Genomic DNA, 26,072 nt, shown 5'->3' on the forward strand with positions numbered 1-26,072 from the left:
GATAGATGAAGATGCTGCCAATGAGCTGACCTAACATTGGGAGTGTCTGTGCCGTTTGTTTTCTTTGTGTCCTGTAGCATGTTTGATGTGGGTGGCCAGAGAGATGAGAGAAGAAAATGGATTCAGTGCTTTAATGGTGAGTACCAATGGCACAGAGCAAACTTTCCCTTGGAGTAATGTTATACCATTGCACACACATATATGGTAATAGAATGACACTAAAGAAATATTTGAACAGCTCTTATCCAAAACGCTATATCCACCATTTTTGACTTTTTGCATTTTAATATTGGAATTGACTGTTAAGAAGTCCTATCATCTATGTGTGAATTCTTGCCATTCAAATGTTTTGAAAACATACTTAAAAACCTCTAGAAAAATGCATTTTGCAATGCATTTCAATGGAATGCCCAATACAAAAATGTCAATTTCCCAAAATTCTATAAAATGGATATATCTCATTTTGGAAAAGAGCTCTTCGTTTGGTGTACATGTAAATGAAGTGAATGTACTTACCTGAGCAGAGAGCTGTCAGACTCTTACTCGCAACTCCCAAGCACCCCAGCACCCAAAGAGACTTTTTTTTCTCCTTTATTTTACTAGGGTAAAAAACACATTGAGGCAGTTGCCTCTTTTTCAAGTGGGCCCTAGCCAAAAGAGCAGCAAAAAAAGGCAAAACGCACTCCATAGGACTCACAGTACAGACAGAAACAAACAAGTCACAAAGACAACATATCCACAGACAGCAACGCATAAAAGATTGAGACATAAAAAACATGCAAGACATTACCATAGAGAAATATGCAGGACATACCAAAAACATGCAAGCAAGACAAACAGCGCTCATCATTAAAATACACAACAGGGACATAACAAGAAGCATTACTTACTGGCAGGTGTGGGCCCCTAGGCTGCAGCCATATCTATCTAGCCTGTGAGCTAATCCGGCCCTGACCACATGTGAAGAAGCTGACAATGTAGCGGACTTAGAGAAAGCGTGCACTTGAAGTTGTCCCAAGTGCAATGTTTACACGTCCTCAACACAATTGACCTTTGCCCTTTGTCCCCATGTCAGATGTCACAGCCATCATATTCGTGGCCGCCAGCAGCAGCTACAATATGGTCATAAGGGAAGACAACAGTACCAACCGCCTTCGGGAATCTCTGGACCTGTTCCGGAGCATCTGGAATAACAGGTTTCTAGCTCTCTCACTCTCACTCTCACTGTCACTCTCTCGATCTCTCACTCTCATTCTCTCTCTCTCTCTCTCTCTCTCTCTCTCTCTCTCTCTCTCTCTCTCTCTCACACACTCACTCACTCACTCACTCACTCACTCACACACACACACACACACACACACACACACACACACACACACACACACACACACACACACACACACACACACACACACACACACACACACACACACACACTTTATGTCTATTTCTCTGTCTCTCTGTCTCTGCCCCCCCTTTTCTATTGGCTCCCTCCCTCTTGTCCACCTTTCCTCCCTTTTCACAAGTTTGATGTTCAACAGACAGATTAAGCCATAAATGAATCACACACAGATACATTTGCTCATGTGCAAAGTGAAAATAAAAATAGATGTTGTCACATTGGTCATGTTTATAATAATGCTGCTGAGACTATGATTGTGTGTAGAACTTTAAGTGTAGAGTTGTTATTCCATTTTCACAAAGTGGATAGCATACCGACCTATTATGTTTCATCTTGCTGAAGGTTCATTTTTCATCAAGTTTATCCTTCAAACAAAATGTCTTCCCTATTTCAGGCATTATCATTTTACATTACATTACATTGCATTTGGCAGATGCATTATAACCAAAGCGACTTTCAAAAGAGAAGAGATGAAAATGGATTTTGACATTCGAGTGTTCTTTACTCTGTGTGACACTAGTTATCAACCTTGCCTAAACTTTTTTTTGTCTCTCTCTCTTTCATCTGTGCCACAGATTTCTGCGAACCATTTCTGTCATCCTTTTCCTGAACAAGCAGGACATGCTTGCGGAGAAGATCCTGGCAGGGAAATCCAAACTTGAAGACTACTTCCCAGAATACGCTGGCTACATGCTGCCGACCGACGGTAAACCTTAACACATACTGTACAACAAATGCACACACACTAAAAATAACAGTTTTAATATAACCCTTCAAGAGTTGAAATTATTCTGTTTACATTTAGTGCTACTCAAAAGAAGTCTACATTTTACGCGTCTACTCAATATTGTTTAAACATTAGGAGCTATAGAGTTGGGATTACACAGGCCACCTGCTGGCTTTTGACTCCATCATATGAGAGTATTTTGACTCTCCACAGAACTTTAAATACTCTGTATGTGTTTACTCTGAAGCATTGACGCCCCATTTTTTATAGTGCATTCAGACATAAAGTGTACACACTCGCACACAGCTTCATACAGTACACACAGCCACACCAATCCATGTCTAAAACTGCTACATGCATACATGCTACAGTGGTTCTCAACCTTTCTTTACGCCCCCTGGACGTCATCATGAGCACCCCAATGCCCCCTTGACCTCATCATAAGCCTGCCAACGCCCCCCTTAGTATTAAAAAAAATTAAACTGGACTAATGTCCCCCAATGGGAACTTAGCTCCGCCCCATCTCAGCTGTATCCTCCTCAACGCCCCCCGAGGGCTCCCTAACGCCCCCTGGGGAGCTGTAGAGCCCCTGTTGAGAAACTCTACTCTACTCCATATACCCTTTGTGCTTGTGGTTGTGCAATGTCACCATTTCCTAATTGCCTTACTTGAAGGTGCACAATGTAATATGTTCATATGAATAAATGAACAGGCCAGCGGATAGTAAAACGAGTCATTTGTAGGTGCATGAAGATCCTCCCTCTCCCGTTGTCTACGGGCTGAAAACCATACTCACGAAAGCTGGCCTGTCGTCACAGACCCTCACGAAATGTTCGAACATCTCAAACATTACACAAAGGGTACATTTGAATGTCTGAATGAGAAACGGACTTGAGGACAAACGTGCCAGGTGTGGCCTCTCAGACAGTCGATTCAAACAAGTGTCTGTGAAGAATCTCATTTATCCCTGACCGATTTCAAACAAGTCCATCGGCTGGCTTTCTACTGTGATGCCACTATTATGCGCATGGTGTTTACACTCTCTGCGGTGCCTCTCCAGTGGTCAGACAAGTTTCACAACTTTCATTCACGAACTCTGCAGAGTGAACTATAGAACATTTGAAGACGAAACATCTATTGTTACCTTACCACCTACACACATTTACCTCGGCAAACATGACTGGAGAATTGAATCTTTTCACAAGTACTGTCCTGTGACGGCAATGTACAATGACTACTCAGACATATAGGAACTGCCTTTGCATTGTCCAAACATGTTTTACATATACAGTAGCAGTACTCTGGCTATTTTTTGATAACTATTAAGATAGAGGGGATGTGATTTAGTCACAACTTAAGAGCTTTAACAAATTAAACTTCAAAATCAATTTCACATTTGCTGTTCCTACATTTTGGTTTCATGGAGCATAGAGGATATCTGGTAGCTAAACAGGTCTGGTATCAATTTCAGTCCAGTGGCAATTGGTTTGAATTGGGAGTAGTTTAAGCGCCAGATGATATTAAAGCCATTGAGAGTAAATAGAATGGAGGCCAAAATTCTATTTCATTGTTGAAGCCAAGTTGGAGCCAAGGTTGGACCCAAAAAGACCAAAAAATGGCCAAATCCCATTCATTCCTATGAGAGACATAAAACCCTGTATCTCCCTTAAATGCCACTCCAGGGGGATCATTTTTCGCTCAACTAGTAGGTCCCCTTGCTCTCCAACTTACCAGGGTGGTGATTTTTTGTGGTGATGTTTTATTTTAGAGAGATATTAAAAGTTAAATTGACCAATGAGCATCAGAACATGGTTTGATTGACCGTTAGAAGTCTTGTTGTTGTCCAATCAGCACCTGCGTTTGGCGTTGCTAAGGTGGAATGTAAGTTGGAATGTTCCCAAATCTGGCTTCAAAGCGTTGAATGGCAAATAGCGTTGATTTGGCGTCCATTCTATTTACTGTCAATGTATTAAAGCACATAAAATCTGTTGAATGTACAAAATTTAAAAAAATACTAGTTTACAGAATATAGGGTTATTTGTGTAACCATGTTACTGTGGGTCCAATTGGACAACCTCTCTTTCGGATGAAACCTGGCAGAAGCTCCACCTTGTTGTTGATTCGTCATTTTTAAATGTTACATTTTTTTTCCTTTTCCAAATTCATTTAGCCCTAAATTTATTTTAATCATCTCTCTTCCCACTCATTCCCTATTCCTCGTCTCACTTTCCTATCATAATAAAAGTACAAGAACTATACTATATACTTTAAAAAGGTGTCTGCTAATGTAATGCTATATATAATGTACTGTGTAATGTAATGATTGTTGTGTAATGTACTGTGTTGTTGTTCTCTCTCTTGCGTGACTGGCATCAGCGGCCGGGGACCCTGGAGAGGACCCCAAAGTGACCAAGGCCAAGTTCTTCATCCGGGACGAGTTCCTTGTGAGCATTTGCGCTTGTGTTTTTTCCCTTGCATGTACAGTAGTACTAACAGTAACAGCCTTGCATGGGCCTTCCTTCCTGTTTATGTGTTTATGTGTATGTACAGTATTTGTTTATGTTTTGCCAAGGGGACAGAGATGTGATTGGTTGGTTGTTGTAGACTCAACCAATTACATTCTTTTGCCTTTTCCTTTGAACATAGCACTAGGTTTGTATGGGTTGTATTGGGTTTGTACTAGGTTTGTATGAGTCTTCCTGTGTGTTTCTGTTCCTAGTGGTGTGTGTGTTTTTCTGGGTTTTATTTTGTGTGTTTTTTGGTGTTGGGAGCAGGACGGAGCTCTTTAATTGGCCGGTATTTGAATACTGAGAGCCAATTACAAGAGTTAGTACTGTCTTGGTGCATGCCCCGGGTGCTGCACTGGTCTGTTGTTGAGGACATGTGCCTGTGCATGTCTGAGTATATCTGTTTGTATATGTGTGTGTAATGTGTGTGTTTGTGTGTGTGAATGTGTGGGATGACCATGGCCTTTGAATGAGACGCCTACTGTAACCCCAAATTCAACCAATATCCTGTACCTAAGCAACTGTAACCTCACATTTAACCAATACCCTGTACCAAAACAACTGTAACCCTGCATTTAACACATACCCTGTAACTAAACACCTGTAACCCCGCATTTAACCAATAGCCTGTACCTAAGTAGCTGTAACACCACATTTAACCAATAGCCTGTACCTAAGTAACTGCAAGTCACTTTGACACCTAATCCCACATTGCTCCGGAGACTATTACCAATATCTTGTCCTTGTAACTGTAAGCCACTTTTGATAAAAGTGTCAGCTGTGTGTCATGTCATGTCATGTAATGTAATGTAATGTAATGTAATGTAATGTGTGTTTTTGTGCTCCATCTGTCTGGTAGCGTATATCTTTTGAGGACCTCTCGTCTCTCAGTCCATATGAAGAGCGTGGAAAACAACGTGTATATACACATTTTCAAAATTTTCAAAATTTCAATTCAGTTTGTAAAGTAAAGTCACAATCATATCACCATCATCACCACGTCATAACGTGACGATGAGGATGGTGAACAGTCAATCAATCAAGAAGCAAGTATCAATCATTAAATAAATAAAAAAATTGACCTTAATTTGTTAATAAGACATAGTCCCTATTACGTATATTACAAAGCTGTAATGTATTACTCAAGATTACTAAAGACTCTTCTAAAAAACAATTATGCAGTGAAGTGTTCCACAACTGGAACAGTGCACTTTACATGGCCTATATAGCGATTTTATAGTGCCATGTACTGTACCGCTACATACTTATAGCGGATTTGGACACAAGCTCTTCATCTTAATCGTGTCGTTGTGTGAACTCCTCAAACTCACTCTTGTTTGTTCTTGTGTGTCCCTGTCCCACAGCGGATCAGCACGGCGAGCGGAGACAACAAACACTACTGCTACCCCCACTTCACCTGCGCCGTCGACACGGAGAACATCCGGCGCGTCTTCAACGACTGTCGGGACATCATCCAGAGGATGCACTTGAGGCAGTACGAACTCTTGTGATTGGCTCTCAGTCCTCTACCGACCGTCCAATTAGAGCTCTGTTCCTGCTCCCAAAAAAGAAAAAACACACACAAAAAAGCCCAGTTACTTGGGGACTATGCTACTGACAAGTGACAATGTTGCCATGTTGTTTATTTTTGTTTATTTTTTTCCTTTTCTTTTTATTATTTCATTTTCTTTCTTTTAATTTATGACCCATGCTTTTTTCTTTCTGTCTGTTATTGTAGTGGAGAGACAGAAATGAAGTTGATGTTGTGTGAGTGTATTTGTGTGTGCGTGCTTGTGTGTATGCTTGTGTGTGCGCGTGTGTACCTACCTACCAGTAAGTAACTGTGTGTGTGTGTGTGTGTGTGTGTGTGTGTGTGTGTGTGTGTGTGTGTGTGTGTGTGTGTGTGTGTGTGTGTGTGTGTGTGTGTGTGTGTGTGTGTGTGTGTGTGTGTATTTACGTGTGTGTGTATGTTTGTGTGTGTGTGTCTGGGTTTGCGTGCGTCTGTGTGTATGTTTGTGTGTGTGTGTTTGTGTGCGTGCGTGTGTATTTGTCTGTCTGTCTGCCTTCATGTTTACGTCCACTTTTTTGTCGTTCATTTAATGAAATGCCTTGAGTTTCAGCTCATTCCACTACTACGCCTTCAGCTACTTTTCATTCTGAGAGAAGAAGGAAAAAACAACAACATTTTGTCCTTTTTTTATTTTCGTTTCTTTTCGTTCTTCTTTTGTCTTTCTTTGGTTCTTTTTTTCTTGACTCCGTTGTGGTTGTGTAAGGACCAGCTGTGTCTGGCGTTAGCCGGCGGGCTGTCTGTCTCTCTCTCTGTCTGTCTGTCTGTCTACCTGTCTGATGGTTTACCTGATGGACTTCTCCGGCGGGGGTGGGGGGTTGCCCAGTCTCGTGACGCATGATGATGACCTTTGAACCTACGACCGCCTGCCGGCACCACACTCCTATTTTTTTCCCGAGGGCTTCTCTGTCTCCTTTCCCCCTTTTCCCTCTTCCGTGGAGGCGGTGTGGGGGGCTAGTCGAGCAGACTGTAGGGAGAGATTTGTTTTTTGAAATTCATGCACTTTCGCGTCAGGCGTCTCTCTCTGTCTCTCTTCTCCCCAGATGTACAGTGCTGGGCTGGGGATGTCGGGTCGGTGGTGGGTGTGTGTGGGGTGGGGAGGGGGGGAGAGAGGGAGGAGAAGGAGAGTGCGGTTATGGAGTGATGTGAAGAGGGGGGGTGGGGTGGGGGTGGGGGATAGAGGGGGAAGGAGACTGGGGCGTACCAGAGAGTCCGTCACCATCTGAGTCGCCATAGTAATGAAGTGCACACACACAACACAACACACGCGATGTAGCACCACAATATTTATTACCGACTGTCGCGATTTTGCTTTGTTTTTTTTGTTTTTGTTTTTATGTTTTTGTTTGTTTGTTTCGGTTCTTGTTTCCAAGAGATTTCTTAGAGTACAGTTGCAGGTGTTGTGTAGAGACAATTTTTTGGGGCGGGCTTGTAAATTTTAGACTTTAGAGAGAGCAGGGTTTGGAGACGGGGGGCGAGGGGATTGAGGGGAGGTGGGTGGGGGCTGTTCTGAGGTGGCTCAGGTCGCTACGCTAAAGCAACCACCAGTCTAGGGGCTGCAGCGATCTGTAGACCCGCACAGCTGTTAGACCTGCGTGATTGACAGCTGTCACTGACTTTACTTTTCATCCGCCGATGATCCCCCTGGGGAGGGGGGAGGTTTTTTTTCCCAGAGGAACAATAGCCCTATATAAATATTATAAATAAATATATAATATATTTTCGGTTTATGTTTTACTATCCTAAGGATTGTGCGAGGTTGGAAGTCACACCTTGCGCAGACTGCAAAATGTAATGTTATTTTGTACAACTTCATTGAGAGATTGTGAGTGGTGAAAGAGAGAGAACGAACCAACTTGTAGAAGATCTTTGTGCCTTCATCGCGGCTGTAACTTGTAACATGAGCTCTGATGTAAGAACATGATTATTATTATTATGATTATTATTATTATAATTTTCTGACTGCGCTGTACAGCTTGATGTCAGCTCCGCCCTCAGTCAAAACTGCTGGTGGGAATACTTCTCTGTAGAAAATTTAGTCTTTTCTGGTTTATAACAAAAAGAGATGTTCTTTAGTACAAAAATGAAGAAAAAAAAAATAAGGAAAAAAAAAATCCTGTATACGATATGCAAAATTAACCACTTACCTTCAGTGATGAGATGTTGCATTGACATTGCCTTTGTTTCTCTCTTTAAAAAAAAAAATCCTTCTTTTTTCGTTCCAATTCTCAGCTTTAAAAAAAAAAAAAAGATGTAAAAAAAATATATAAAAAAAACATTGGAAAAATTCAAAGTGTCCAAATCACAACCTGGTGTTGTTTTATTAGGAAGCATCTTTTTAGATGTGGCGCGTGAGTGTGTTGGTGTGTGTGCGCGCGCGCGTGTGTGGGCGTGTGCGAAACAGAGAAAGAAGGTGCACCACACGTGTCCGTAAATGTGTGTGTATGTATGCGTGATCTGCATGCATGTGTACATATGCACTCATATACCCATGCGTCGTGGTCACAGACCTTGAGTTGTACATCTGCATTTTTATATTGATATGTGTACATATACATTTATAAAGATGAGTTATATTCTATAAATATATATGTACAACTATACATAGTAATGTGTGTGCCTATGCGTATACATATTCATGAATGTCTAGAGGGGAGGTATGCATACTACAGGCATCCACAAGAGCATATATTAGAATGAAATGAAGACATGAAGAAACTAGTGATTCTTTGGTCATCAAAGAGACCTTCACAATTGCACAGGCAATGTGGATGTGTGTGCACTGTTAGATAGCCTATTCTTTACACCGAACAGCAGCTTTTCTTGTGCAAGTCTATTCCGACAAAAAAAAGTGTGATTTAAAAAAAACCTTTTTGTGTCTGGCCTTTGAGGATTTGGAGTTTTTTTTATTCTTATTTTTATTGTAATAAAGAGGCACATGAGCAGAGAGTTGTCCTTCAGTTTGTCTAGAATGAGAATCGTGGAGAGAATGTCTTCAAGTAATTTTGCAAATAAAATACCTCTGATGTATCATTTTTTTGCAATTCTGAGTTGGAACAACGTGTAAAACGTGCTGATGACTGAAAAGTGTTTGTTGCAGATAATACAATCATTACATTTTCATAAAGCTGACACAAAGGTATAGAAATATATTTTATTATATTATATAACATTTGAACAAATGCATCACTTATTTAAAACTACAAACTACAGTAGAACTCGGACTTGCATCCACACATTGTCCAGCAACAGTGCACTCTTAAAGCTTTTCGACATTTCCACAGGTTGAGCCAAAGAAAAGTTCAAGTCCTTTTTACCTGTCATTTCAAACAGTTCAATCTAGCTCAAATCAATCTCCAACACTTAAACACTTTTCAAGTGATTTTTTAAAAATTAGGTAGGCAGTTCTACATACTCCAGGTGCCCCGAATAGCTTTGTGCAAGTCTTCAGCTTCAATAGGTACAGGTAATGGATTTCAGTACTAGGTTTTCAAACAACACCATTGTAAACAGGTATGTGTACTACATCTTACTCTGCAGCACTGTGTAAACGCATATGTGTACAAGGTTTATACCGCACAGTGCACAGTGTGTTAACGTGTGTACTAGGTCCTCACTTTGCTTTAGTTTGTAAACGCAACTGTGTACTAGATTTACATGCTGGGTGTAAACGTAAGTGTGGCATTATTATCAAATGGAATTCTGATTGGTCCAGCATGCAAACACCAATCAGATTGCTCGTGTATATGTTCACATGTTCAATTGCCACTGCTTCCAGTAGAGGTCGCTACACAAAGACCACACGGGGTGGGGGGTCGTGTTGGGGGTGGGGAGGAGGTATGCGATCGAGCATTCCTATTAGGCAGTGAAGTGGAGGGCTACATCCCTCCAAACCAGATGGAGGCAATTTCAGTCTTCTTTTTTCGCAGTTCATTATGTCAGGGATGGTGTCGCACTAGGCTAGGTAATGCTAACAACAGCATCAGAGTATAGCACACGTACCGGAAGCGGGACATATTCAGAACATTTTTTTTTCTGAGTATTCAGCCATTTTGAGACAGATATAGGTCTAGAAGTAGGTCTGGCTGATTTAGTGCATTTGAAAAGTCGTCCCACATCACATGTACTTAAGCTTCTCATCCAACCAACCACGTATCAACCTCTTTTTTTTTAAACTATGCAGGTCATTCCAGTCTATAGGTTTCTTCACAGGCGGCGAAGAAAAGGGATGCCAGAGTGGGTGGCTCTCCCCGTTAGCAAGTAAAAAGAGGTCACCCCCTCGTCCCTCAACCACACAGAGGTCATTAAGGTCATTGCAGTCCAGTGAAAGGCTTGGGGGTTGGAGAAGGAGATAGTAAGGGAGGGGTTGTTACATAGGCTTATACTTCTCCACAAGGCTACTGACATGTATTTTTGTGGGAGGGGAGCGCGTATGGGGGGTTGTTCCCGGGCTTGAAATCTCAAACGAGGAGTGTGGCTATCAGTATGGATGCTTGTTGTTAGGGCTTGTCATGAAGTTCCCATAGGGTTGTGGGGAGAGGACAGCAAGAGGAGTGTGTGAGTAGTTACAGGGAGTTATGCTTCAGTCCCTATAAGATATGAGTGGAGAGTACTGGTATGGGGTGGGTGGTCGTCACAGGGGAATCAGGAGTGTGGTTCTTGGAGAGGAAGAGTAGGCCTACCAGAGTGGAGGGTCGTCACAACGGAATGAGAAGAGGATCTGTGCGGAGGGCCGCTGACAGCTTTCGCTGGGCCCAAAACAAAGTCATCTGAAAGGGCCTCCTACTCAGTATATATAATGTAATGGGGACCCAATTATGGGCTTCCTATCTCCCTGGGCACAGGACAACATACACTCGAACTCCAACCCCTGTCGACGGGCCTGGCTGTGTATGATATCTACAGGGGCTTGTGCTTTCCCACCAGGCTGCTGATGTTGAGCGTTCCCCTGAAGAGGTGGAAGTGTCCGAGGGCTAGGAGGAGCAGGGCCATGGCACTGCCGCAGTAGATGGCAATCACACTGCTCTCCTCTGGCAGGAAGCACTTGGACAGGCCGTAGTCACTCGGGGAGATGGTGCCCTGGACGAGAATGGGAGCAGACATCAGATGGAGCGAAGACAACAAGAATGTACTTTACGTGTCATCATTACACAAGGCAGTAAGAAAAAAAGTCCATGCCTGAAATTATCAAACTGACATTAAAATTTGTAACACTGCGCAAAACTCTCCTTAAACATTGTGTACAAAAAAAACATTGGAGAAGAGGTTTCCAATGCACATATTTACATTTATAAAACACACTCACATTTGAATGCACTCCTCTTATTAGAGTGTGTTTAATTAGGTATGCGTGCGTGCACACGTCATATCTCAGCCTCTAAAGGCTGCTGATCAAAACCGGGGACACAGAAATCTAGAAGTCAACTGTTTTTCTTTTCACTCATTGCAACTATGGGCTGACCTCAAAATCAATATGGCTCCTTCAAAGTATGAAGAGTAAGATACAATTTGGGTAGTTTTTTTGTTATTGTTAGCAAGGGCAATCAAAATGGGAGCAAGCCTCCCAAAGAGTTAAACATGTCAGTTGAGGTTGGTTGTCATGCTGCTTTGGGGGTTGATTGTCACAATGCTTTTCATTACCTGTGATGTAGCCATAGCATCAGATGTTTTACATTCAGTTTGTGTGTGAAATACATTGTATTTCTATTTTTGAAGTTCTAAAGAGTAAAATAAGTAGCAAATGGACATTTTTTGATGATTCTTTATGCACGAGCTATCTTTAGATTCACATTTCATTGAAATTAAAAATGTATTATTTTCATTAAATGTTATTTTTTCGATTTCCCCCATTAGAATAACATTGTGACAACAACAAACCCCGCATGGCTATGCGTCGCGAGCATAAATTAGGCTTTAGTGTGTTGAAGTTACCAGTATGAAGCTGGGGTTGTTGCGGTTCCTCCAGCTGAATGATGGAACGCTGATCTCCGGAACCTTGTTGTCATGGAGAACCTCACATGAACTGTGGGTGTGGCCACTGAGAATGAGGCGGGGCTGGAACCACCACAGCAGCTACGGAGTTGAAGGAGGAAAGAGTGCAAGTTAATTAATATACAATAGCTGTAATTACATTACAAGTTGTAAAGCAAAGTTAAAGCAAAGCCATTAAAAAATGGAGGAAAGTGATAAGTAAGTACAGTAAAGTAAGGAAAAGGAAAGTGAAGCAAGTACATAAATGCTGTGCAGTGGCTGAATTAAAAAAAAACACAAAAAATAACAGTGAGCCGTAAAACATGATGAATGGTGAGGAAAACAGAGTCCTTTTTCCAGAGATTGAACACTGTGCTATTCTAACTCTATTCTCACCATGCATTCATGATACTGATGGCATATCTGGCAGACTCTTAAAATCTTGTGCCTATCAGTTAGGCCCTGTGTTTACACAAATATTCAATGCCTCTTTAGCCACAGGAGTAGTTCCATCTTGCTTTAAGCAATCCATAATTGTGCCAGTTCCAAAAGGCAAAAGTCCAACATGCCTCAATGACTACCGTCCAGTGGCTCTGACATCAATGGTGATGAAGTGTTTTGAGAAGCTAGTGAAGTCCTTCATATGTACATCCCTGCCTAGCTCATTTGACCCTCTCCAGTTTGCCTATAGAGAGAACAGGTCAAGGGACGATGCCATCTCAAATTTGTTGCATACCACACTATCACATCTAGACAGAGGAAAGGGTAATTATGTGAGAATGCTGTTCATTGATTATAGTTCAGCATTCAACACCATAATTCCCCTCACTCTTGTCAAGAAGATGAAGTCACTGGGGCTAGACTTACCTCTATGCAACTGGGTGTTAAACTTTCTCACAAGCCGCACGCAGGTTGTTAGAGTGGGTGGCACAACATCTAACACCCTCACCATCAGCACTGGCTCACCTCAAGGTTGTGTGTTAAGCTCCCTACTCTACAACATTTACACCCATGACTGCAGAGCCAGCAGCAGTCAGAATTCCATCATCAAGTTTGCTGATGACACTGTAGTGGTGGGACTGATCAATAATAACGATGAACAGGCATATATAAACGAAGTTTCTAACATCTCACAATGGTGCCAGCACAACAACCTGGCACTAAACGTAAGCAAGACTAAGGAAATGGTGGTGGACTTTCGGAAAAATAGGGGAAACTACACTCCACTTTCCATCTGCAAACAACCAGTGGAGAGGGTAGAGTGCTTTAAATACCTTGGTGTTCACATCACAAATGACTTAACATGGACAAACAACACACACAACATCATTAAGAAATCCAGGCAGAGACTGTACTTTCTGCGCCTGTTGAAAAAGTTCAAAGTTTCCACACCCATCCTAAAAGCATCCATAAAGAGCATCTTAACATCACCTGGTACGGAAACGCCACAGTGCGTGAACAGAAAGAACTACAAAGGATAGTGCGCTCTGCTGAGCGCTGTATTCGTCAACCTCTGCCTGCCGTGAAAGACATATACACAAAGAGAGTGCTATCTAGGGCCAATAACATTCTCAAAGACCAGTCACACCCAGGATATGGGCTATTTAAAAAACTGAGATCTGGAAGGCGACTGTGCTGTCACAGAGCTAGAACTGAAAGACTGAGAAAGAGCTTTTTTTCCTCATGCCATTTGCTTACTGAATTCCTCCTAATTACTTTGATTGAACACACACACACACACACACACACACACACACACCTTTCATTTTTATTTTTATTTTTATTTTATTTCTTCTTCACCCTTCTTCTGCACACTTGTTTTGCAACGGCCATGCATTTCATTACAAGTGACACGAAAGTGTCTCTATGTACATGACAAATAAATATCCTTGAATCCTTGAATCCTTGAATCCTTGATACCATGAATGCAGGGCTTAACAGAGCAACCTATATATGTACGTACCTAGTATTCAACAAACAGTTATATAATGTCCTGTATAGGTGTGCATATAGGTGTATGGTATGGTACATTTCAGAGATACCTATGGAGGTGGTGGGGTAAACTAAAGACCTCATCACCCAGTTTAGGCAGTTTGATAAATGTAATCAATAAAAAAGTATGCCACCCACAAGATATCAGTCCACTGTATCATTTCTAAAGCAAACTTGTGCATAGCGGCATGTCTTCTAATGCACATTCCTGACCTGCTGTATATCATGCCATTTCTACCTCAGTATATAAACACTGAAATTCCTGACTGCATATAACGCTACTTACCCTGTGTGAAGCCTCTTGCGAGAGCACGTCATAGCGCTCCTGAAACAGCTGGTGGCGCTCTTCTAGCGGAGCTGCGTCCAACCCTGTGCACTTTGCATCGCTCTCACGGTACAGAGGGTAGTGCTGACATGAACACACAGGAAATACAAATAGCAGTGATGCACACAGGAAGTACTCGTAACTCCTACCAGAGAAGCTACAACCATTGAGAAGGGTCAGTGGCTGCAGTTGTCTCTGGGTGGCACGTGAAAGTGAAATCGGCAAGTGAAAAATGAATGGGTTTCGATGGAGATGCCTACAATCATTTTTCTCTTGTTGCATAATTTTTGCTCCAAAATGTTAATATTATACAATTAAGATTATGATACAAAGAATCAGCAAGATGTATTTTTTTAGGTCAAATCCATATACATTAGCAGAATACTAGCCAGTACAGGTCGAAATCTTCTGCCCTGAAGAACTTGACAATATATCCTGTTATATAACACCAACCATAGTTTTTAACAGGAAATGTGTACGCATGAAGTTGATGAGAGTAAACATATGTTTTGCATTTAGCCCATTGATTCCCATTCAGGTTACCGATCGCCGCCCGGATCAAGCACAAGGCATTGACCCTTGCCTACAAAACCATCACAGGAACGGCCCCAGCTTATCTGAAGGACCTACTAACGCCTTATGTTACTGGAAGAGATCTGCGCTCATCCAGCACAAGCCGTCTGGCTCTGCCATCCAGTCGCTCTAGGTACTCCCAGTCAAGATTGTTCTCCGTTGTGGTTCCCAAGTGGTGGAACAGTCTCCCAGAGGCAGCAAGACTAAGCACCTCTCTTGCAGCCTTCAAGAAACAACTAAAGACATTCCTCTTTCGAGAGAATCTACTAGACTAATGATTGAACTGGCCTTGCCCCAGGGCAGAATCCTGACATTATGTTTAGTTTAGTTTAGTTTGTGAGTGTGTGTTTGTGTGTGTGTGTTCTCATTATTTCCTCTTTATTATTAAAAAAAAAAAAAAACTAACCCCTCTTTGTAATTGCACTTGTTGTTCTGTATATCTCCTGTGCACTTTGTATTTGCTTGTGATGTTGGCTTGATTATGTCCTCTTCTGAAAGTCGCTTTGGTTATAAAGCGTCTGCCAAATGCAATGTAATGTAATGTAATAATGATTCCCGTTCAGGTTTCCCAGTCATCACTTCACCCACAATCACCATCTAGGTGGAACTGCAAGTTTTTGACAGTACTGTAGGAAGCATTAGGAACCAATGGGAGTGACCCTTCTCATAATTAGAGCTGCTCTGATACCTAGACAGAGACAGGAACACCTGGCAACAAAACATTAACCCCTTAACAACCCCTTAACAGGGGAGATTTCACTGATCAGTTTCACTACAAAGCAGAGTAGGAAAAAATAAAATTTTGTTCTGTAAGATACTTCTGAAAATGAGTAACTTTATTGTCAGTAGGCCTACTGTTAATGATCTACAGTCTGATATCTGATTTTATTGATGGGACATACGATAAGGCTAATGTTATTACACCCAGGATAATGTTTTATTGCAATATGTAGACTCTTGGACTTGAACTTGTACTGTGAGACATAACTGATAATTATCAACATAAGGACATGGTTGGTCTCTTTGGAAAGGCCCAAAATATCGACAGAAGGAATGAAACACATTTTCCTTCGTACAGTATGACTACAATCCATCAATGTTAGTCAGTCAGTCAGTTAAAAATGTACAGCTGCAAAACGTACACGACTTTTTTTTATGGCAAGTTGTATTTGCACCTGGGTGTAAATAGTCATTGATGCTATTTACACCTGGGTGAAATGAGACAAAAATGCTATTATCACCCTGGTCTTCAAAGTCAGTAATGCTACAGTATTTACACCAGGGATGGGCAACTGGAGGCCCGGGGGCCACATGCGGCCCACCTCCTCACTCAATGCGGCCCTTGGATAAAGCAGTAGGCCTAATTTTTTTTAAATGACTACTGAATCAATCTGTTGTAATTATACTGTTGGGTAATAGAGTATTAAGTATGGAGTATTCTATTCCTTCCAAACAATATGGGCAGTCAGTAAGCAACCAACTGCACCTCGAACTCTGCGAATTGCAGTCCGATCCGTGGTCATGTGGCCCTTCCATGGTGGCGTTGAAAAAACGTGGCCCTCCTTACCATAAAAGTTGCCCATCCCTGATTTACACCCATGTTGCATCCGGGTGAGACAGAACTGCTATTTACGTCGAGGTCTTCACAGTCAGTAAAGGTTTTAAAAAAAAACTGAGAAAGTGCTGCAAGAATATACAGACACATCTGATTATTATATAATAGAGAATTCTGTAACTTTAATCACGTGTCAGCAACTCTATAAGACACTCAGTCAGTCGATCCGTCTGTCAGACCCAAAACCATTCTGCTTGCAGGTCTGTTGACCTTCTTTCTTTTCACAGCTTTTTGCCGCAAACCAAAATTGGAAAACATTAACGCCCAAGTATGTCATCTCTATATAAAGCAAGTTATGTCTGTTCTGTATGTGTGTCACACACATGAATACTGCTAGGAGAGCCATGATATTGCAGAAAAGAAAGCATAGTGAGTGCAGGAAAAGGATCCTACGAGGTTCTGCCCAATGGGAATCACAAAGCAGAAAGCAAGAGGGAGATGTATCACAGCAATAATATGCTTTGGCATAACTGTAACCATTTCATTAAAAATCATTTTCACATTGATTGTACAACAATACAAGGACCAAGGTGAAACAAGTAGTAGTAGTGGTAGAGTAGAATCATTTTCATTGACAAAAATTGTACCTGCAATAGAATTGGAGGGGTGGCGGGGAACGTCTGTCTCCCCTGGCAACGGCGCTTCATGCTCTCTGATTGGTTCTCCTGTGGGGTTTTAGAATGCACTTATTACTATGACATAAGAGACAAAAGCTGCATGCACGCACGCACGCACACACACACACACACACACACACACACACACACACACACACATCTGTGTAGCTGGAGTTGGGTGGGGCACCCTGATATTGTGGGGACATGCTGGTCCTTTGGGGACAGCCGAGACTCAGGGGTTCCTGCTAGCCTGGGAACTCCCATACTGCCTTTAGTTCTACACAATCGTTTCGATCTGAAAGACAGTATGGCGAGAATGACTCATAACGTACAAGATCATGGGATCTGTGTCATAATGGCCAAGCATTCCGACCTTAACAGTTTAGTATTCTGGCTCCATACGGAATTTACAATAGGCAACTCCCCAGACCTAATCTCACTTGTGATTAGGTCTGGTGTTAACCAGGCAAGGTTCCTGCAACACTTTATAGTTAAAGGTGATTGTGCAGGTTAAGGTTTAAAAGAATTTTCACCACTTTCTTGTTAGTGGCACACATTTAAACTATTATTCAACATATTTGATTTGATTGGATACCACAAAACACAACATTAAATAAAATGTTAAAAAGAGAGTTATTCTTTCCCCATAAAGCACTGCATGACGTCATGTTGGGGACTGGAGATGCAACATTCTATAGGCTCTCTGCTCATCACTGAATTCTGTTTAAAAAATAAACGTTAATACATGGGCTCTAACAGCATTTCAGAGAATTGTTCAATGGTATGCATATCTTGAGTGCTTTAAGTACCTATTAATCATCAGTGGTGGTTAACCTGAACAACCACTTAGAAAACAAAGATAATGATTTTGTAATGATAATGTAATTTCAAATTTAAGTTGCTTAGCAAAAAATAATTCAGCTATCGTTATCGTTTTTATTTATTTCCATCACATTTCCTTTGAAATATCACAACATTATCTATATATATAATAGTCTCTGATACCGGCTATCCTTCCACCCACCTTGACTGAAAAACGTTAGTAGGGAGCACTGACATTACACTGCAACTTCCACCCCACCCACTCGCCTGCAGCTTATCTCATAGCTCAGGGGAGCATGACATTTCAACTGGCTGGTCGTCTTCTGTTCTTTCTGACTTGGGTTATGGCGTTATGAAGTCTTTGCCCCGCACCTTGATGTGAGATGTGCTCGACTTTTCTTGTTATAACTGCAGATCTTATTCGTAATCCCATCCAGACCAACTTCCCCTTTTTGGGGCAGATGGAAGCTTTTTGGGGAACGCGCCTAAGCCTGTGGCACTTCTCCAAGACATGAATCATAAGACGCCAAATATGACACACAAAGTCCCACTGCAGATGGAGCACTTTGGGTTATTTTCAGCCTGGCTTTAAAAACCTTGTTTTGCTATTTGTAGGGAGTGTTAATATGATTCAAGATGGTGGAACTAGAATACTTCTTCAATTCGTGTTTGTGTGCCTGTCTGTGTACTTCTGTATGTCTGTATGTACGTCTTTGTTTGTTTGTTAGTGTGTGTGTGTGTGTGTGTGTGTGTGTGTGTGTGTGTGTGTGTGTGTGTGTGTGTGTGTGTGTGTGTGTGTGTGTGTGTGTGTGTGTGTGTGTGTGTGCAGGAGTGTGCAGCAGTGTGCACTCATGTAGAACATGTTTACGTGCACAAGTGACCTCTTCACATCCATCTGTGCATAAAAATGTGGGTGCCGAATGCCGAATGCCTATTGGATGAGTCAGAGGCAGAGAAGGGGAGCGCGACCCTGGGTGTGTGCTGGACTGTTCCCTCAAGTCAAGTCTGCAGCACATGTTGCTGCTCTGCGACTTGGCCCAAAACCCTCTTTCGTATGTGAGTTTACCAATGAGAGTTTATAGATGAAAAGTTGCCAGTGTCTGAAGCGCCTTTCAGTGAGATTTTGTCACACAGGATGCAATGGTGGGTGTCATAGGAAGCACCAGTTGCAATCCTGATTGTGAGATGGTGAATTGTACAAGTTTAAGTTTAAAAACAATTCTCTGCCCACAGGAAATGGGGAGAGATTTGTTTCATGACAGTTATTGAGGGAGGGTGTTATGTCCTTTATTTAGATGGTTAAGAAAACAGGGTTTCAATCAAAATCAGGGCATCAAATGTTGATAAAGTAAGTGTCTGGTAGATTTTTTTTAATTCAGCTTTTATAAAATGACTAACATTTGGATCCTTCCACACCAACTGAATGCCCACACATTTACAGTACATTCACATGTACGTTCCAATTCCTACCTGACCTCTCCCTACACCTCCATCCATAACTTAAGTGCCAGTGAGCAAGGCACCTAACCCCACATTACTCCTGGGATTGTTACAAATACCCTGTGAAAATAACTGTAAGTCGCTTTGGATAAAAGCGTCAGCTAAGTGCAATGCAATGCAATGTACGTATGTAACTGCTGAGCATGAGGGGTGTGAGTGTTACCTGTGAGGAGCAGTTGAGGGCCGCTGAGAGCCTGTGGAGCTCATTCTCCACACTACGGCAGATGGGACAGTGATCTCCATGAAGAGCCATGCTGTTCACCAGCACGAAGCTGAGCAGGGGAAAGAAATCAAGAGAAACAGACAGAATGAACAGAAATAAAGAAACAGAAAACCCTTACTAGACTACAGGACCACATATGCAAGGATACAGTGATAACACAAAGCTGAAGTGTGGAAATGACAAATAAAAAAACCTCTTAAGAATACAGCTCATAGAGTACTGCATAGGCAATGACTATGACTGATGATTAAGGATGCTTGCACATACAGTATTTGTCAAGTGGCAAAAGGTTTCAACAGTTATTAATAATAAGATATTTAATATCTAAGCAATAAAATGTCATAAATGTTGCACTATTCATTATTTGTTCTTATAATATACTATATCAATAATATTGATTGAATGATTGATTTATTTATTTACATATTGTTAGATACAGCTGCTACTAGCAGTGTTGATGAGGACCTGCATTGATGTCATCTACCATCTAGCCTGGCATTGCCAGATTAGCAGAGTTCGGCGTAGAACGTCAGTAAACCTCCCTCGTGAAGCCTCATACAGTATTGGTAGTGCTGAGCTATTGGACAAGAACTTTAGCTCAGTGGTGTCGTGCTGTGCCTCCCATGCCCGACATGCAGCGTTGACTGGCAGGTGGCTGGTTTTGAGCCCTGAGGCGAGAACTAGGGCAGATCACCTCAGTTACACACTCCACTCCAAAAAATGTCATTTCAGGGGGATGGTAAGACCAAACTATCTAACTTTTACCACCCTCAGTCATTTCTGGATTAGATGTAAAGATGCATTTGTGAAAAGTCTGATGTCATCTGAAAGTAGCACCCTATGCTCTGACTTCAACGTCTTTTTTTCCTCTAACCCTAAATCTCAGTGTATCTTTGCATGGCTGCTGGCATGGAGGGTGTGTCACGATAGGTGCAGTGCAGGTTACTTGATGAAGATGTGCTGGACACTGCATCGAGGCAGTCTTACGGTACTTACTTGACTCCTTTGCGGCTGAGTACCTTGGCAGACGTGACATTGAAGACCTTCTCAAAGCGCTGCAGCTTGTGCCAAGTCATCCTGCCTCGCAGCAGATAAAATAAAAAAGCAAGCAAAGCAAATCAGGAGGAAGTCCAACCACAGCCAAGCCCCCCCCCATCCCCAAACACCCACCCACACACACAAACAGGCAGTGCAGCCCTTGGTAAGTTTTGAATGGTTGCGATGCAACAGATAGGACAGTGAGACAGACATGTATCACCCGATTCAGATCCACACATGCAAAACATTCATCCTGTCATATATCCATGTTAGCAATACAGTAAATAAAACATCCATCCGGTCCTACGTATCCCTGTTAGCCAAAACAGTGAGACAGTGGTCTTCACTCCATGCTAAAGACAGTCAGAGCGGAGAGAGAAAAAACCCAAACATACCGCTTCACACAATACAACTCAGTCAGCAGACATCATGCTGACTGTTGCATTTTCCCTTAATAGGTGTTCATCTGTGCAATGGCATGTAATGAATGACTGTCTCAGCGTCACACTTATTTTTTTTTTGGGGGGGGGGGGGTTGCCCCAAATCACTCACTCGTGGTGGAAGCCGATGTCATGGTTGCCGATGATGACTACCAGCTCCATGTCGCTGTGGTGGCGGAAAATGTGCCTGAAGCGGCGGACATCGTCCTCCCAGTCCTGCAGGAGGAAGAGAGAGACGGTCAGCAGTAGGCATAACAGGAAGAAGGGGTGGGCTGTCGTCACCCATGCCAACCCACACCAACACCACACAACCCCGCCACGGCCCTCCAAGCATATAATAGCCCAGTGTTTTGCTATGTGTGAGGGACACTCAGAAAAAAAACTGTTTTTGCATGTTCAGTTGAGTTTGTTTTGTTTTTTCTTCATGCTCAACGCTTATTGTGCTCCAAGTTTTACCTTGACGTGTGTTGCTTACATGGAACAGAATTCAAGTTTGGGTTTTTTTTCACACCACATACAGTACTTAGGTATGAATTATGCAGGTGGATAATTTATTCATTCTCTGTGATTAATTGTCACAAAGCAGTATGATGAGGAGAAGTTTTTGAGCCTTGCAGGTGGAGGCTGAGTCTCACTGGGATTGAGCCGGATTAAGATTGCGTCTTTGAGCTTCACAGGCAGAGAAATTTCAATTTTTGAGTTCATCACAAAAACATGCAGGGAGGTTACATAACATTACTGATTATACAATAGTGCTCCATTTTGGATTTAGGTTTGGTTTTACGGCAGTGCATATTTATAAGTGCATCTGCTTGACCCTGTTTGCCAAAAAAAACCCTTAGTGTTCACAGTGGGGGGTTTGAGAGAGTGACTTGTGTCCATCTGTAGGATAGACAACTGGCATGATAGCAACTGGCAGCATAGGACGACATGGAAGTGTGCCAAAGTTGTGCTGACAAAGTCAAAAGTCGAAGTCAAAGTGTACTTTGTTGTTGATTCACTAAGCAACAACTAAGTACTACACAAAGAACTGAAGTTGTGCTTCACCACACGCCAAATAAATCTAAACCCCAAACACGCACACTGACAGTTTCATTTTTTTTCTTTAATAGGTTTATCTGTGCATGCCACTAATGCTTGACCACAAAAATGTAATATTATTTTGGTCACGAATGTCATGTAGTACATCGCAACAACCACACGACAACCAATGGGCATCCCTTTCTACTCTCAAATGGCAATATTGGATTATGATGATGCTATTCCCTGCCCACGTGTTTTTCTACCCTTAAAAAAATCACAAAGGACCACTTCCCCCATCTCAGCTGAATAGGATTACAGACTTGCATGAGATGGCGCAACATCACAGTCTGAACTTGGCAATAGCATGCAAATAATGCACATGTTGTTTGAACACGCTACTCCATACTCCACTACTCCATTGCATAGGTGGTTTAAGACACATTTTAGAAATATTTTTCAAGGCAAAAGCTATTGGGGATTTCCATCAGATTATTTGAGGTCCATGGACCATGCTTTGGGACACACTGCCCTATGCCCTACCCTATTATTTGATATCGCGTTTACTGTGTGTACTCCCGAGTGATTATGATGTGGAGGGGTCATGGTTCAGGAGCCTACTGCACATGCATCAAGCAGTGCAGCCATACAGTCATGTGATGAGTTACCTTTGCGGTGCTCCACTTTCCCTCATCAAAAACGTCCCCCAGGATGAACACGATGTCTGGCTTCAGCACCCACAGTGCTGTCTGAAAAGCCCTCTCCATCTGCCACTCTCTGCAATGACAAAATGGGAATAATAATAATAATAATAATAATAATAATAATAATAATAATAATAATACATTCACATCCCATAGATTTTTTCATTCATTTCTCCCCATGTTCTATCATGATGTCCTGTTCTGACCTGTCCTTCCCAAATACAAATCCCATGCCATATAACCTTAATACATTAGCACCCTGTAGAGGTGACCAGGTGTCATGCCAGATTTGACTGTTTTGGATTACAGCTCGTTTTCAAATCCTATAATCCAAGGTTTAAAAAAAACATCATACAATGGTCTTGTGATTGGTATGCTGTTCTGTGTCCTGACTTTACAGCTCCTTCTGCACTTATTTTAAGTGTCCCTCTTATGTTTTTTTGTCCATGGCACAACCTATGACGTCCATTACAGTACCCTTGGTGCAAATGCTGATTGGCAGCCCATCACCATGTAAACCCAAGTACAATTTTAAACATAAGGTCCTCCTCAGTTTTAGTTCAAATCCATATGATCAGCAACTCAGTATCAGAGCTAAGAGATTGTTTGTTATTCAATCTCTCGATGCAATGAATTGTGAAATTAGATTAGATGGCATAATGCAATGGTGCCATACTTTAGATTATATGAACATAATTAAATGATATCAGCTAATTTACATAACGCAGCCTACGTATGGACTCCTATGAACACTTCAAACAGCAGCAGTTACATTTACAGTTTGTTTTTAAAACTGAGCCAGTCGATGTCAGCCATGTCATGTAACCCTGTCCGCAGACACATTCATGTATTATTATTGTTTTACCTTCTCAGCTTGTCGAACCAGTGACCCTTAATGGCTCCTAAAAGATGCGTGTCCGATAAAAACAAAGCCCGTACAGGAGAAGACAGAGAAGTGTTGTCGTTCGTCATCTTGGGCCATGAGCACAGAAAAATTGCTGGGTAATATATCAGATATTCACAAAATAAAAACACACTGGTCACGGATAAAACCATAGACAGGGTGAAACTCCACTTGCACTTTCCAAACAGTCCGTACATGATGAGCGTTAAAGTGTCTCGAATATCTTTAAAATTTGGCACCATAAAAACGAACCATGCTGGCAATAACGCATGGAGAATGTAATGTCGGTATTAAATAATAATAATCCAAAAATTCCCTTTCAGGCGGCAGTGCACGTAAGCCCATTCCGATCCGTGTGAGAGGCTCTCCGTTCCATGCGACAGGGCAATGGGTTTCACGTGAAGGCTGTTAGCCAGTGAGTGGACCATTCATCATAGGAGCTGGCACGGAGAGAAATCAAATCCGAAATGTTCCCGTTGTCGACCAAAGCTGAGATTCGAGCACGACCCATCACAGAACACCACATCTGCATGCATGAATAACTTCATAAATCGGGTCAGCTAGCGCCATTAACGCTACATTTTCTCACCAGTAAGCATAGTAGCCGGTCGATTAGGATGCAACAGAAACGACCAAAACAAAAAACAATAGACTGTGCCAACAGGCGAAACCGGCAGGGTAACATTCACTCCTTCTGACGCATTCCATTTCTTCAGCTGATATTTTCCCATTAAAACAACATTCCTGAGTATGAACGCGGGCAAAGCGCACTGAAACGGCAACGACCATCATCGGCTCTACAGGGATGTGAGTGACTGAGAGCTGCGACTGGCAGCATCATGTGTGGCGGGCTGATAGCCCCTGCATCGCGCGTCGGTCCTCCAGAGGGGCTGCATCTTGCATGCATGCATTGGCAGCAGCAGAGGGTTGGGCTTCGAACCCAGGAACCCCGCAGCGCAGGAGACCGTGGTCACTTCCCGTGTATAGTTGTTGGGGCATTGCCGATATTATGCCCAAGCAAGGGATTTCATGATTAGGATTATGAAATCATGCGACCTAGTTATTATTTCGTGTGACTTTTCACGTCTTACTTATTCCATCAAATCTTATTTCTTACATTTTGTGGGACAATTGGGTGGCCTGGGATATCTGTTTGTTTTCCTTAGAGGTTTATCTAAAATAGCCTATGTGAATATTCTTATCAGCGTATAAAATGCCCACAATAATCACATTTGCATTTAGATTTAAAACATATTTAGATAGAAAAAAACAATTTGTTGGTAGTCCAGATGCATTTATTGTAGGCCTAGACTCAATGAGTGAACCTAGGGGGCCAGTCTTATCCCGCACCCGATAGGCTATAATTTTAATGTCATACAGTTTCAGATGAAACTTGACGTGTTTTGCAAAGAAATCTTGAAAATTACCTTTGCAATATAGGCCTACTTAAGTTATATTTTCAGGGGGCCTAGTGAAGGTTGGGTCTGTTGTAAAGGTCCCCGCTTTTAATATAGGCCTAGGCCTAAAGTGCAGGGGCAAATCCTGGTTTGTGTTTAACTTATGGCCCTTGGGGGACTCCATTGAATTTGAAATGGCCCCACGAATGAATAGGGTTCTCCATCCATGGCTTAGAGCCAATGCAATTTTGTTTCCAAACTCAACACAACCAAGAGAAGACAGTCATAATGTAGGCCACGCAGAGGCGATTCTACGGTCAGGTGGGGCCCCAAGCGAAAATGCAAAAGAATGAACATTTGAACCAACATCGCCACTACTGTGGTAAAATGTGGGCTGTCATTCACTATCTAGGGGCTTGGGGGCCCCAAGCGGTTGCCTGTCTTGCCTGGTGGCAAGACGCGCCTCTGAGGCCACGTGTTGCAGTATAACTATGCATGCTATTCCGATATCAACCTCTCCATAAGTCTGGGTTCTGCTGTTGTAAACCCAGCTGAAGTCACACTGAGTGATTCACACACAGTCCATTTTCAGTTATAGATTGTGGAGGAAAGTTGCACAATGGCACTGAGAGTTTCCCAGGTGGGCTCTCACTCACTTTGAGTTTTTTCAATGTGCGAACCTGCACTCACCTTTTTATCCTGTAACTGAAGAGTTCAGATGCAAAACCC

At 42.2% G+C, this 26,072-nt stretch overlaps 2 protein-coding genes across 3 annotated transcripts in view; one reads left to right on the forward strand and one right to left on the reverse strand.

The window, feature by feature from the left end:
- LOC134455581 (guanine nucleotide-binding protein G(olf) subunit alpha) overlaps nucleotides 1–7,688 on the forward strand; it is a 72,986-nt gene extending 65,298 nt beyond the window's left edge. For both annotated transcript variants that reach the window (XM_063206721.1, XM_063206722.1), the window contains exons 8-12: nucleotides 78–136; nucleotides 1,076–1,196; nucleotides 1,978–2,108; nucleotides 4,506–4,573; nucleotides 6,001–7,688. In XM_063206721.1, the coding sequence (XP_063062791.1) occupies nucleotides 78–136; nucleotides 1,076–1,196; nucleotides 1,978–2,108; nucleotides 4,506–4,573; nucleotides 6,001–6,147 (526 nt within the window). In that variant the 3' untranslated portion in view covers nucleotides 6,148–7,688. The remainder of the gene's footprint in view (nucleotides 1–77; nucleotides 137–1,075; nucleotides 1,197–1,977; nucleotides 2,109–4,505; nucleotides 4,574–6,000) is intronic.
- A 12-nt stretch (nucleotides 7,689–7,700) lies between these two features.
- On the reverse strand, nucleotides 7,701–24,554 carry mppe1 (metallophosphoesterase 1). Its single transcript, XM_063206723.1, has 9 exons — nucleotides 23,908–24,554; nucleotides 23,007–23,115; nucleotides 21,431–21,534; nucleotides 20,837–20,917; nucleotides 19,781–19,889; nucleotides 17,266–17,343; nucleotides 14,452–14,574; nucleotides 12,135–12,275; nucleotides 7,701–11,282 (listed from the first exon to the last, which is right to left on the reverse strand). Exons 1-9 carry the CDS (start codon nucleotides 24,186–24,188, stop codon nucleotides 11,103–11,105), a joined length of 1,206 nt encoding a protein of 401 aa, XP_063062793.1. The 5' UTR covers nucleotides 24,189–24,554; the 3' UTR covers nucleotides 7,701–11,102.
- Between the last annotated feature and the right edge of the window lie 1,518 nt (nucleotides 24,555–26,072).

The sequence above is a fragment of the Engraulis encrasicolus genome, chromosome 9 (genome assembly GCF_034702125.1).
Source record: "Engraulis encrasicolus isolate BLACKSEA-1 chromosome 9, IST_EnEncr_1.0, whole genome shotgun sequence".
NCBI classification, from domain to species: domain Eukaryota; kingdom Metazoa; phylum Chordata; class Actinopteri; order Clupeiformes; family Engraulidae; genus Engraulis; species Engraulis encrasicolus.

What these genes read in the sequence shown, in the direction of transcription:
- mppe1 (XM_063206723.1), bottom strand. Translation starts at nt 24,188, where the DNA reads ATGGTGCCAAATTTTAAAGATATTCGAGACACTTTAACGCTCATCATG. An exon ending in TGGTTCGACAAGCTGAGAAG is followed by an intron (nt 23,116 to 23,907) that starts GTAAAACAATAA and finishes TTGTCATTGCAG; the next exon opens with AGAGTGGCAGATGGAGAGGG. An exon ending in CGCAAGAGGCTTCACACAGG is followed by an intron (nt 12,276 to 14,451) that starts GTAAGTAGCGTT and finishes TCAACTCCGTAG; the next exon opens with CTGCTGTGGTGGTTCCAGCC.